Raw genomic sequence first — 14302 nt, 5'->3', positions numbered from 1 at the left:
TTCTGTCTCATCTACCCCAAATGCCGCTATCAAGAATCAGTCTAAGATGCCTCCTCTCATCCTCCCATTGGGTAGCAAGTTCTCATTCCCCTGAACTCCATAAAGTTGTATCCATCCTACTCATTGCATCTAGTTTTCATATTTGACCTTTATTGAATTTATGCATCATCTATCTTGTTTTCCAGAAAAGTACTGTAACTTTCTCCCATGTTGTCTAGTTATTTACGTCTGCCTCATCGCTCCCATAGCTTCATAAGGATAGAATCGGTGCCTGAGTTAACTTGGAAACCTCTAGAGCCCTTGGCGGGGTATCTGGCACAGAATAAGCATTCAACACATGTTTGTGGAATTAATGAATAGATGAATAGGTGTGCGATAAGTGCGTATCAAATGAAAACATTTCTGCCATTATTACACTAAGCTGGGCTGGAGTTGTTGGCTTTGAGACAATTTTTAGAAGAAACAATATAGTCAGGGGGTGTCCTTGCTAGTTAATTTCTCTTCTGTGTAATATCATGTACCAGGTAGGGCAGTACTTACACTTTATTTCCACAACTTACTGAAAAGTTTATAAACAAAATCTGCCCATGAATAATATATATTTTGTCTGCTGAAAACCAACTGTCAGTTTAGATGATTGTGGTTTCTTTACTGGATTGCCTGGTTTCGGGAGATTACATCAACAGGATTGTAGTGATAGAGCCTGTGTTGGAGGGGAGGAAATAGGCCAAGTATTCCCTTGTCTTGGTCACATGCTACTCTGGACACAGTGGAAAGAGAATTGGTTTTAGACTCAAACAGACCTACTTTCAAATGCTAGCTTTGCCATGTACGAGCTGTGTGACCTTGGGCAGTTTATTATTCACTCTTTAAGTCCTAAAGTAATACATATCATGCGTAAATTCTTATAGGGATTAGACACGTGTGGGATATTATCTGGTACACAGTAGGACTCAATATGTTCTAGTTCTTGTTAATTAAATTTCCAGAGTGATTTAACTCAACTACATACCACAGTCTAGTCTACAATCTTAGTCTAGTTGCATGATCTACAAAATGGGATAAGGTACATACAAAGTTTATTATAGCGCATAGTATATGGTAATCTCTCAATACATATCAGAAATTGTTGAAAATTATTGCCTCAGGGGGGAAATACAGTAATATTCAGCAAACCTGGTCTGGTTATCCTGAAGATCAACCCACTTCCATCAGATAGTTCCAAGTCCTCCTACTCTATGTTATATATGCCCCAGTTCTTCTCTCTCATGGCATTTATCTCACTTGTAATGAAATAATCATTACATAGTGCAATAATAACGTATACACTCAATGATGGCAGGGCCTGTATCTGTCTTGCTCACTGCTAAATCCTGATCACTTAACACAGTGCCTAGTCACTCAGTAAATATTTGTTGAATGAGTGAGTGATGAATGCATGAGTCAGTAAGTCATTGAATATTACTATACACATGACTAGTGTTGTGCCTGACATGTAAATAAGTACTGAAAGAATGAACTTGCAGCTGAGTTGTCAATAGCATTCATTATAATAAAAGTTTCTAAAGAAAACTGGTTACTTCCTTATGGTTAGTTACCCATTATAAAAAATGTTATTTAATGATAACATCAGCAGAAGAACAGGCTGCCTATGTAAAGTTTTTTATTGTTGGTCTTGCTTTTCAAGCCAAACTACTAGGCACAAAGTAGGCACTCAAAATAGCTCTTTGAATGGAAAATTCTAATCATGCTCTTGACATTGTCATCACTTCCCTGGCTTGCCATTGTTAGGGAACAAACAAAATTATCAGGGGGGAAAAAAACCATACAGCTCTTTAAAACTCAAAAATATATTCTGCATTATTTATTTCTTCTCTTTTATTGGTTATAAACACATCTCAGGCCTCATTTTTTTTAAAAAAAAGGATTTGTGTACACACAATAAAAAACGGAACAAAAACTAATGTCCTTGGAAATAAATTGTAAGGTAGAATAATTAGAGCAAGTATTTGTTTTTATGAACTATCTTTGAATTCTTGACAGCCTTTTAGTTTTGATCAGTGAAAAAAGAACAAGCTATACTCCTAATTTATCTTCCTCAAAATATCTTTTTTTGACTCTGCTGTCCAATAGCTAAAGACAAAATGTAGTTAATTAGCTCTTTCACATGGCTCATCAAAGAGCTTAACAGTGAATTAACAGTTTGGGAAGGAAGTAAAGCCACATAGAGCGAGGGTACATAGTCCAAGCTGATTAATAAAACTCTGACAACACATTACATCCCCCTTTGTGCTCCTCCTTCATCCTTTCCCCTGCCTCTCTTGCCTTAAATAACCACTGTCCTGGATATTTGGCTTATTAGTTCCTTGCTTTTCTTCTAACTGTACTTTTGCCACATACATATGTATTCCTAAAAATATACTATTTCGTTTTGAATGTGTTTACATTTACACAATGGATTCATGCTGTAATCATCTGGGACTGATCTTTTTTACTCAGGATTGCTTGGAGTCATCCATAGTATCCCATGTAATTCTAATTCATATGTTTCACACTATATACTATTCCAATTATGTAGTATTCTACAATTTATTTACCCATTCTCTTGTCAAAGAACATTTGAGTTGTTTCCAAATTTTTACTATTATGAACAGTGCCTCTAAGAACATTCTGGTACATATCTCCTGGTGTGTTTGTAGAGGAGCTCTTTAGAAATGTACTTAAAATTATTGGTCTTAGAGCATATAAGTGTTCAACTATACAAAATAATAGCAAACTATTTTGGAGCACCTGGGTGGCTCAGATTGTTAAGCGTCTGCCTTCAGCTCAGGTCATGATCCCAGGGTCCTGGGATCGAGCCCCGCGTCGGGCTCCCTGCTCCGCGAAGAGCCTGCTTCTCCCTCACCCTGCTGTTCCCCCTGCTTGTGCTCTGTCTCTCCCTCTCTCTCTCTCTGTCAAATAAATAAGTAAAATCTTAAAAAAAAAATAGCAAATTATTTTCCACAATGATTATATTAATTTGTATTCACAGAAGCAACATATAAGTGATCTTATGGACCTACAGCTTCTCCCACACTTGGTCATACCAGACTCTTTTTTTGGGGGGGGAAACAAGTTTTTGTGGATGTTTTAATTCTCATGCTATATACTGTATGTTCACATGGTCTCATTATTAAAAAACTGACAAAAGTTTTGCTGGAATTTCATCTTCATTTCTTCGTGTTGGATGAAATTCCAGCAATAAGAAATGAACAAAAGATTGGAGCTGAAGACCTTAAGTGCTTGCTTTTTGCCCATTGACCAGATAAATAGAACTATCTGCATTATCTATGCAGCATGGGATTTTTATTATTTTTACCTAAAGATGTCTCTTTTTGGTAATGACAAACGTGTTTAAAAAAAAAGGCCTGGTTTTTCTCAATACACCTTTAAAGGTTTTTAAATTGTTTCATATCTGGTCAAGTTGAGATTTTTAAGAACCTCATTTTTAATTTGTCATAAAAGTTTACAACTTGATTTTTTTCAGAAAAGTCAACAAACAGCAAGCACCCATTAATAAAGGTCTTAAATAATAATAATTTTAAAAAACTGACAAAAGTAAAAGAGGGTGATGCATGACCAATGATGAGAGAATGTCATAAACCAGAGATTATATTTAATCCAGTTTTGTGTGTTGAAGTTTCAGAGGAGGGATTCTAGGAGAGGTGCATAGGGAATCCTAGTCCTGGTAAAGGCTTCAAAGGTATCATCTCAAAATTATCTTGGAATACAATGTGCCACTGGAACACAGTGCACAGCCCATTTCTCTCCTTTCCAGATTCATCTCTTCTACTCAGAAAGGCAGCAGATGCATAACCAACTGAGCCACCCAGGCGCCCAGCAGCAGATGCATAGTAATCATACCTTGGACCTCTCTGAGTCCTTTGAAGAAGGAAAGATGCTGAAAACTTACCCTACCCTTGGTACCAGAGCTGATGGCAATATCACACAAGTGTGGTGACACCCCTTAGGATCCTCTCAGATGAAAAGCTGATCTCAGATTATATTTTCTTCTAGGGTATGGCATTGGTCTCCCACCCAACTCTCCACTGACCTCCAATATATCCGAGCTAATCAGTCAATACAAGTCACATGGGTTTATGGATGTGTTGCATGACAAGTGGTACAAGGTGGTTCCCTGTGGAAAGAGAAGCTTTGCTGTCACTGAGGTAAGGAAAAAGTGCTGATCATGTTGATGCTTTGTATTGCTTTACCTTGAAGACTATGAAGAAATGCTGTTACATGTGTCCTGTGGTCAATAATCTAGGCTGTTACATCTACTAGAACTCACCATGATATTTGCATTACTCCTAACTTCACTTGAAGAGTGCCCGTTCCGGTAGGAATTTTCAATAAGACAAGTTCGTCTTCGATTAAAACTTGATGTTATTTTGATGAATAAATGTCTGAATTTCCACTCTTTTTCTATATGCTGTATCCACAAGTGCAGAAGAAACGCTGTTCAAATTACAGCAATAGTATCTGAGATTGTCATTAACAGTGTTTGGTTTAACTGTTAATTGCTGGACATGATGTGGACTTCAGAATATCTTTCAAGATCTAATCAAAGCTAATTTCCCAATGGTCCAACCATGAATCCTTTGTGGGTTTAGAAAAGTAGATACACCTTATGGGTAATTCTTAGATTACTGAATCATAGATTTTTTAAACTGAAAACAACCAATACCTTTCTTTTACAGATGAGAAACTAATACCTAGAGAACCTAAGTGATTTGCCCAAGGCACACAAATAGAATCTACATCTTTCTATTGCAGTGCTCTGCCTTTACAATGTGATTAGAAAGAAACCATCAAAGTAGATAATTGAGATAGGAGACTAAAAGATATAACAAGAACCATAGGTTCAGGTATTTAAGAGAGAAGCCAAATAAACTAGTACAAGGTCAGCCAGACATTAAAAAAAAAAAAAAAAAAAAAAACCCATACTACAGCCAACAACAATAATGACTTCAGATATCCTCTATTTTGGCAAATTTGTATTTCTACACAGACTCTTCTGAGCTCCGGAACCATATGCCTATCTTCCCGTTTGACATCCCCACTTGAATATCCTACAGGCATCTCACATTTAACTTGTCAAAAACTGAACCTTTGATCTTCTCTCCTAAAACTGCTTTTCCTCCTGTGCTTCACATCTTAGGTAATGATGCCTCCGTCCATTCAGTTACTCATTCCAGAAACTGCCAAGGATCCTTCATGCCTCCCACATCTCACCTTCTGCATCCATCAACAAGCCATACTTTTCCCTTCTATAAAATATGTCTCAAGTATGCCCATTTATCACCATCTTCACTGTCATCACTCTAGTTCAAGCCCTCATCCCTCATCTGGACCACTGCAGAAGTCTCCTAACTGCTCTCTGTTTACATTCCTGCCTTTCTCCAATTTGTTTTCCACACAGCAGATCACTCTTTTGCTTAGAAGTCTGCATTGGGCTGCCATGTGAATTAGGGAACAATCTGAAATGCAGAACGTGGCCTACAGTGCCCTGTGGGACTTGAGCCTGCCTACATCTTCAGTCTCATCTCATGCCACATTCCTCCTGACTCACTACAGCCCCACCACCATGGTCATTTAATTTATTTTTTAAAAGATGTATTTATTTATTTATTTATTTGAGAGAGAGAAAGAGTGCATGCAAGTGGGGGGAGGGGCAGAGGAAGAGGCTCTCAAGCAGACTCCACACTGAGCCCGGAGCCTGACGTGGGGCTTGATCTCATGGCCCGGAGATCATGACCTGAGCCAAAACCAAGAGTCGGATGCTCAACCAACTGAGCCACCCAGGAGTCCCCACAGTGGTCATTTTATTTTTTTTAAAGATATTATTTTATTTATTTATTTGAGAGAGAGAGAGAGAGAATGAGAGACAGAGAGCACGAGAGGGAAGAGGGTCAGAGGGAGAAGCAGACTCCCTGCTGAGCAGGGAGCCCGATGTGGGACTCAATCCCGGGACTCCAGGATCATGACCTGAGCTGAAGGCAGTCCCTTAACCAACTGAGCCACCCAGGCGCCCCTACAGTGGTCATTTTAGATAGAGACATGCCAGTGGCTTCCGTCTTGACATCTTGGCACATGCCGTTACATCCTTCTTCCCAAATACTCTTACCCCTGCCATTTACCAGCGAATGCCTCTCATTATAAAATCCCAGCTGAAATCTCACTTCTCCAGAGCCTACCCATAATCCCTGTTCCAATCTGAATCATATCTTCTTTTTTAACCTCATATCATATCTCATTGAGAAGATAGTCATAGAGCAAAGATTTAGAGGAAGCAAAGAGGAAAATGGGGAATTAGGGAACTAGCCTGTTTTGTTTCTTACCATGTGACCAAAGCTGTATTAGGGAAATTAACTCATTGGTTGCTTCTACAGCCCTGTTAGGCAGGCCTTTTTATCTTTATTTGGAGAGGTTTGCATGGCTTTTTCTAAAATAAGTAAAATCGGTCTTATACTGGTCAGCTGAATTAAGTCAGCCAAGAAAGCAAACAAACCAGTTGCTTCAGTTGTACAAAGCAACAATCACTTGGTGGTTTTTTTTTTTTTAAGATTTTATTTATTTATTTAATTGACAGAGAGAGAGAGAGACAGCGAGAGAGGGAACACAAGCAGGGGGAGGGTCAGAGGGAGAGGCAGGCTTCCCGCCGAGCAGGGAGCCTGATGCGGGGCTCGATCCCAGGACCCTGAGATCATGACCTGAGCTGAAGGCAGTCGCTTAACCAACTGGGCCACCCAGGCGCCCCTCACTTGGTGTTTTCTACCGTTCACTGTGACCATGGCTAACTCATGCCAGAATCTCCAAGAGATTCAAAGTCGACAGCAAGACATTAGACATGACAAAAGGAGCTTCGCAGTCATGTCCCCAGAGCCAGCCAAATGGAATGATTTGCACCTCCTTGATCACACGCACACCTCTAGGCTGTTGTCATTTCAGAGGACCATCAGACAGGTATCAGCTGGAGGAACCATCTGACTCCACTGGACAAGCCTTTGAGGGTGCAGGGTTCTGCAGACTCAGAGAACCTAACTCCACCGGGCACATAGAGGGGAATGTCCTTTTGGAGACTAACATAAATCTATTTATTCGAGTATGAAAAGAGCTACTACAAAGCATGATAAATTTGAAGCCATACATTTATGAACTTGTATCCTGAATCTACCAATTAACCACTGAATGACTTAACTGCTATTAGATCTGAGTTTCCTCATCCATGAATGAATATGATAAAACCTGTCTTGCTATTTTGTTCTGAGGAGATCATTTTTGGAAAGACCTAGTAAGAAAACTGACACAGTAAGTAGTAAATAATGGAAGTGTTCATAGCTCCTCTCCCTCCATCAGGAGAATTGCCTGAGGTTCATAGATATCTTCAGCTGTCTTCCTGCAGCTCTTTTTAGAAGTGAGGAAACCTTCCCCCAAAGACCCTCAGTGGATTTCCTCATGTGTCATTGGCCAAAATGGTGTCATCTGCCCTGCATAATCCAGTCAGTGTGAGGGGAATGAGATCATCATGATAGATTAGACCAGTCATGACTCATCCTCTTGGACTGAAGATGGGCCAGCTTCCCTTGAAATACATGATCGCACAGAGAAGACCTAAACAAAAGCAGGATTCCCTTAGGAAGGTGGAGATGGGAGAATGGATGCTGAATAAGCAATCACCCACCTCTTCTACACCCACTCAATCGATGGAAAAAGTTGCTTCCTCTCATCCCACCCACTTCCATTCATCTATACAGTCAAGTATTTGGATTTTATCATCTGCAAGAGCCCTCCCAGCTTTGATCCAGTGATGATGGTTTCCCTTTATATTATCCTGAGAGAAGAATATTGACATTCTTTACAGTATAGCATCATGGTTGAAAACAGGGGCTTTGGAGACAGTTCTGGATTTGAACCCTTTCAGCTCTGTGTTATGTTACTTGGCCATTCTGAGCCTCATCTTCTGCAAATTGGGGGACTATATAGGATTGGGGTAAAAATTAAGTCAGATAATGCTTGTAAAATATTGAGCTTATGCCCAAATATGCTAACCACAAGGTCACTTATGTTAAGGATTTCGAAGTTTCACCATAAATGTTCCAGGACTGTGTGGACTTATCAGTAATCTCAAACAAAACCAAATTAAGTGTGGACAAATAAGTAGACGGATTTTGAATAACAAATAATCAGCAGAAGCCAAATTCAGAGGGGGATTTGGGGAAATTCTGGATGTAGTGAGCCAGGAGGAGTTGGATAAGAGACTGACATCAGGATCAAGTTATGGTTGTTAAGACAGCCCACAGATCAGCTGAATTTGGAAGGGGAGAGAGGTAGGAGTGAAGAGAGTGGAAGAGATGTATTCTCTTAATTAGAACCTCAGAGACCGAAATGAAAGAAGATTTTGTGTGTGTGGTGGTAAGAAAGCCTCCCCGAGCCTCAGGGAACGTTCTGAACACACATGGAGCTATTCTTTCTGAAGAACAGTGCTCTACACTATGGCAGCTCCTGGTTTATGCAATAACTGCTCTCTGATGAGACGCAGGTATGTCCTGGAGGGCACCTCTCCCAACCGGGGCTCTTGAGGAAGACGTTCCTCTGTTTATTTCTGACCTGACCTCCCATTTCCCAGATCAAGTCCCAGCCTATATATGTTGCCACAGAGTAATTGAACACCCTTGCCCTCCGAAAAAATATCCTAGTTTGGCTAATGAGTAATCTGGTCACCTCATAACACAACATGAAAGATGCTTTTTCTTCCTATTTCTGGTAATTGGACATTAGTACTTTGTCCCCTGTGAGAACCTTGATCTATTCACCTTCCATCTCTTGGCAACCCCAGAGCTCTCCAGCTGCAGTCTCTCTGGAAGATAAACTCATTGTTTTGAATTTCAGGGCTTTATCTGGTCGCCAGAGTCGCCTAGAAAATTGCAGGTCCAGTTCTGCCCACCAGACTCTGGCAATTCTCAGAGAGGAATTTTAAATCGACCTCAGATGTTTCTCCATGGTCCTCCTAGCACAACTCTGCCTGTGCCCATGGCAGACTCATTGGCACTCAGTTCCACTGGGGAAAACATATGGCAGACTTTAAGTTCCTCCATTTTCTTTTGATTCAGAAAAAAAAAATGCTATTTTTTGGTAAAGTCACTGAGTGAATTTAGAGTTCCAGAGCAACCGTTTTGTGAAATCTCTTATTTGCAAACCAGGCAAAGGAAGGTGGCAGATTACAGTTTAGCAAACTCCCAAGATTCTTCAAGAAATTAAGATCTATGATGATATCTTTTTTTTGAAAGTCTCTTTTAAATAATGGATCAAATAAATAATTGGTTGAAACTTTCAACCAACTGCAAATAGCAAAGAAGGAGAGGAAGTAGTGGTCTTGGCAGAGAATGAATAGCACACTCAAAGAGTCCAAGGAATTTCCAAGAAACCATTTGCAAAGGTATGGTTTAAGGAAACCAACAGAAAGAGTACATTCTCCCAAGGCAAGTAAAGTGGAGGAGCAATTACCACATCGAGGCTCAAAGGAAAAAAGGGAGAGAGCCATTCCTAGACCCCGGGGGGAGGGGACAGCAGAGGACTTTCTAACAGCAGCTGTAGTCTTTGACGAGGAACATAGCCAACCCGCAGTGACCTGGGCTGGGAGATGGCCAGAGAATAAATACCTGACCTCAGCTCTTCTAACCTCTTCATCTCCTACCATGGCCTTAGGTCAAGGAAGCCTGTCAGTGTGGTCCACAGAGGACCTCCTCAGGGCACAAAGCTGGATGGAGAAAGGTGGGGAGTGGATCTGGAAGGGCAAAAGAATGTCCAGCACAAACCCTCATGGCGGATGAAGATGGGGATGGGACTGCTAGAGGCCTGTGCCCGCAGCCTGACCATCTGAGAATGTGCAGCTTCTGCACCCAAACACAGGTCCAGCCGCAGGGAGATAGACAGCTCATGCCTGGCCTTGGTCAGAAAGAGAAGAGAAGTACAACCACCAGGACAACGCTGATCTTGGAAGCCAGGCCACCCTGGCTCTACCATGACTATGAGGAGGCGCTTTATGTCCTTGGAAAGGTTACATAACCTCTCTCAACTTCAGCTGAATCCGTATCTTGCTGGATTGTTAGAGGGTTTTCTGCCTCTGAATCCAAGGGTCTCCTTGTTGAGTGCTGAGGTAAACAAATACATACTAAGCAGGAAGTTGAACTCTGCCATGAAAGGAGTTCCATCTCTGGAATTCAGAGGCCTTGATTACGTGGTGTAAGGAAAAGGAGAAGTAAAGTTTAGAACAGTATAAAAGTCAGTCATTGTACTTTTCAGTGTTTCTTAATATCAAGGAAGGTGCACAATAGGAAACTTTGCACCATTCCATCTCTGAGCTCATCCTCAACTTGACCTTCATTCCATCCTTGAAATTACTGCATCCATGGCCTCCCCAGTCCTGAACTTCATCTAATAAGGGACGGGACCACTGGGAAGGAATGAAGTGAGATGTCTGCTAAGCTCATTATTAGTTTGTTTCTTAAAGCTGAAGTTCAATGGTTTGTTTTCAAGAGCACTGTGGAGGTGCAAATGTAAAAATAACCCGTTTCAAAATTATCTACATCACAAAGGTACACCAAAACATCATGAACACAAACTACTTAACCTCTCTAAGTTTCCTCTGCTCAATGGAGAGAACAGTCTTAAAGGCTCCTGGCTTGGTGTAAGAAACAGAGATAATGTACATAAAAGTGCCTGACATCTACAAACATAGGTGTTGAGTGAATGATAGTTGTCATATTTGTCTTGACTCTGACATGAACCAACTGAGTGACCTTCAGCACATCACTAAAGTTCTCTAACGCTAAGCGTTATCACCTTAAGATTGAGCTGTGTAGCATGTTTGGCTTAGAGAATGCTGTAGTTCCCAGGCTGATATGACAGGTTTGGAGGGATCCTGACCTAAAAGATACAGATCCTGGGACACAGAGAAGGACAGACTGGCTGGCCTCCAGCCTGGGCTCTCCATCTCTGACCACTGCCCCAGACCACCAAAATGTGCATCCCATATGAAACTTCTTAATATTTGCTCACTGAGAAAATGGAGTTTTCTCCAGGTAAATCCATTCTTCCCTCCATTAATTTTTTGTTGGGAGGAGGAAAGGGTTAGTCAACTCTACATTGAAAGCCGAATAGATCACACAAGTCACATCAAGAAACTTCAATGCTGGTCAGTTTTCTTTCCAGTTTGTCTTTAAAAACCCAAAGGAAATGGCATGGGGGTAGATGAGGGGTGAGTTTTAATGCAGTCTTTTCTGCTCTTGACAACTAGGTCACATCTCAACAGTCTCCTGCCCCTCTCATCCCTATCCCTTCCTTTTTCAATTTAAAATGTCACTGCTATTCAACCTGATGAAAGTTATGGTGAGGCAAGGAGAGTTAATGACTGTAGATTGCTTTAAATTGAAATCCCGTGTATCGGGAGCCACCTTGACAGCTGAGTGCTTCCCTTGGCATAGCCTAAGTAATTAAGTTTAATATTTAAGCCAAGCATAAGGTCAGATGGATCCTATCCAGGTAGTGCTTTCTGGAAATCTGAAGAAGCACAAAGCTGTATGTGTGTCCTTTTATGACGTGGAGTGGAATTGCGCGTGGAGAAAGGGAGGCCAATCTCTAAAATGCCTCACCTTATACTCTGCTACCAAAATGAATTCATTCATTCATTCCTCCATCCATGCATCCATCCATCCATCAGCAGATATGTATTGAACACCTGTGTGCCGGCCCTGCACCAGGGGCAGCTGATGCAGAGATGAGTACAGAACTCACAGGCAGGGAGACAGACCTGTGAACAAACCCCCGACGCCACACCATCACAGGGGCAGCAGGAGAAGATGCAAGGTAGAGCAGTGACAAAGGCAAGCCCGTGAATCACTCATGGAAGAGCAAGAATGAATCAGAGAAGGCTTCCTGGAGGAGGTAACCCCTCTCGGGGGAAGAACCCTCCAGTCAGAGCATGAGCAAGACACTGAGGCATGAAATTATAAACAATGCAGTTTGGCCCTACCCTTTAGAGACACTGCACCCAGTGATGCTGGATGGACAGGACTTTATGACCTCCTCAGGGATGCTGACATCATACATAGATGACCACCTTTCCTTGTGTTCTGCCTTACAGCTCCCCTGTGACCCCCAAAAGAGCAGACCCCATCTTTTTATGCTCTTTCTTTAAATGTTTTTATTGTTATGTTAATCACCATACATTACATCATTAGTTTTTGATGTGCAGACACATCTTTTTAAATCTCCATATGGAAGGCAGTCTGAAATAATTGAAAAAATTTCAGCTCCCAATTAGACACATACTGAGGTTTGACACCCCATTCCATCCCTGTGTGTCCATGCAAGCCATGCAACTTCTAAAACTTCAGATCCTTACCCCCAAACTGGGGATAATAATAGAATCTACCTATAAGTAGTGAAATATATTTAATGAGCTATTTTAGTAAGAATGCTTAGCTTAATAAATATTCCCTCCTCTTCCCCTGAGTATAGAGTTATGTGTGCAGAAGAAAAAATATTTGGTAAATAACAAGCACATGCAGGAAATTACAGTTGGTGCACCCGCCCTTTTGGACCCATCTCCAAGAAAGCAGGAGCATCTTATGGTTAACAAGCATCTTACAATTCCAACGTAAAGATTCTTTTATGTGTTACTTACATATGTTATAAAACTGAAGACTGTTTTACTGGAGGACTTGAGAAATACATGATTCTGGTATTTTCTACCTTGCAAAGTGCTGAATTAACCAGATTATCGTATCATGTGGTTCCTTTCTTCCAACTCAGCTTCTAGGTTTGAGTGGGGAAACACCTGTGCAGACCATTAGGCTGCACTTAAATCAGATTTTTAAAGAAACAGCAGTAACTATTTTCTTTAAATGTGATATTTCCAAGTGGTATTTCCAAGTCAGGTGACTGGGTGGGCAGGCTGGAGCCCTACAATTCTCCCCTGTTGCTTTCCTCTCATGCCACATCATCACAAAGGTGGGACTGTTACTCTGTTGCTCTCTGCTTACAATAGATGACAGAAGTTGAAATTTTGCCACAAGGAAAACTAATTCCAGCCAGTGCCCTCTTCACCCTTGTTAATGACCAAGTAAACAGAGCTCATGGAATAAGGGTCTCTTCCTTTGTATACCAAAGATGCTTGGGCATAAAATATACCCAAGACGGAATACTGTTAATAGCTTTTGCTTTTTCCCTTGGTTACATTCAATAGACTCATGAATACTTATGAATATGGTTATTTACTATGCAACTAAAAGGCATGAACAGTGCTCAAACTGATTAGGACTATTGTGAGGGACAGTCTTCCTTCCACTTTTTGAGATTTCCATACACTGAAATCTATAGGGGAATCACATGAAACGGGACTCCTCCCTAATTATTCCCTGTGCTAATAAGTAGTTGCTTCCAGGCTCTCAAGATTCTGGCTTGAAAAAAACAGAAAGCTTGGAAATGTGTGAAGATTGCCATCTAGTGGCTATAATGTGAAGTGTCACAAACTCAGAAAAGCCATCTCTTTTGTTCCTCACAAACATCATTAACCAAGTCTAAAAAGGTGAGAAATTGCCCTCATATTCCCTCTGTCACGTCCAAGGTCTCTGAAGACACTCTCTCCCGATGGAGCTGTCGGAGTTGGTGGAATTTCAAGACATGTCAGATGAGAAGGCAGCATCGTGGGGGAGCCCAGGGATCCATAAAGGGTGCCCCTCTCATCACACATCATAGGTGGCTTCCTGCAACATCTGAGCACAGGCCTGGTTAGCCTGAGAAGTCAGTGCAGTGAACATGTGGAGCCTCACCTCTGCCCCCTCCCTCTATCCTTCTGTCCAGTAAGACGTCAGGTCTGGTTGGTATGGGTTGAATTATGTCCCCCAAAAAGACATGTTGAGGTTCTAATGAACCAACCCCTGGTACCTCAGAACAAGGCCCGGTTTGGAAACAGGGTCATTGCAGACAGGATTAGTTAAATTGAGGCGTGGTCACACTACAGAAGGATGGGTCCCTGACCCAACATGCCCAGCGTCCTTATAAGAGGACAGTCACTCTGGGGAGACAGACACAGGGAGAACACCATGACCATGAGGCAGAGATTGGATTTATGCAGCTGCAAATCAAGGGATGCCAAAGACTGCCAGCAAACTGTCATATGCTCAGAATCCGCAAAGAAGGACTCCTCTACAGGTTTCAGAGGGAATACGGCCCTGCTGACGTCTGGAGTTCAGACTTC

At 41.5% G+C, this 14302-nt stretch overlaps 1 protein-coding gene across 1 annotated transcript in view; it reads left to right on the top strand.

Moving 5' to 3' along the window:
• The window catches only part of GRIN3A (glutamate ionotropic receptor NMDA type subunit 3A), a 147484-nt gene that overhangs the window by 108153 nt on the left and 25029 nt on the right, over positions 1-14302 (top strand). Inside the window, exon 6 of the mRNA XM_028108801.1 lies at positions 4057-4208. Coding sequence (XP_027964602.1) covers positions 4057-4208 — 152 coding nt within the window. The remainder of the gene's footprint in view (positions 1-4056; positions 4209-14302) is intronic.

The sequence above is a fragment of the Eumetopias jubatus genome, unplaced genomic scaffold (genome assembly GCF_037043125.1).
Source record: "Eumetopias jubatus isolate StellerSeaLion01/CBP00866 unplaced genomic scaffold, mEumJub1_p1.0 scaffold_15, whole genome shotgun sequence".
NCBI lineage: Eukaryota > Metazoa > Chordata > Mammalia > Carnivora > Otariidae > Eumetopias > Eumetopias jubatus.
The sequence above is the reverse complement of the archived record's forward strand: the minus strand, read 5'-3'. Positions and strand labels throughout refer to the sequence as shown.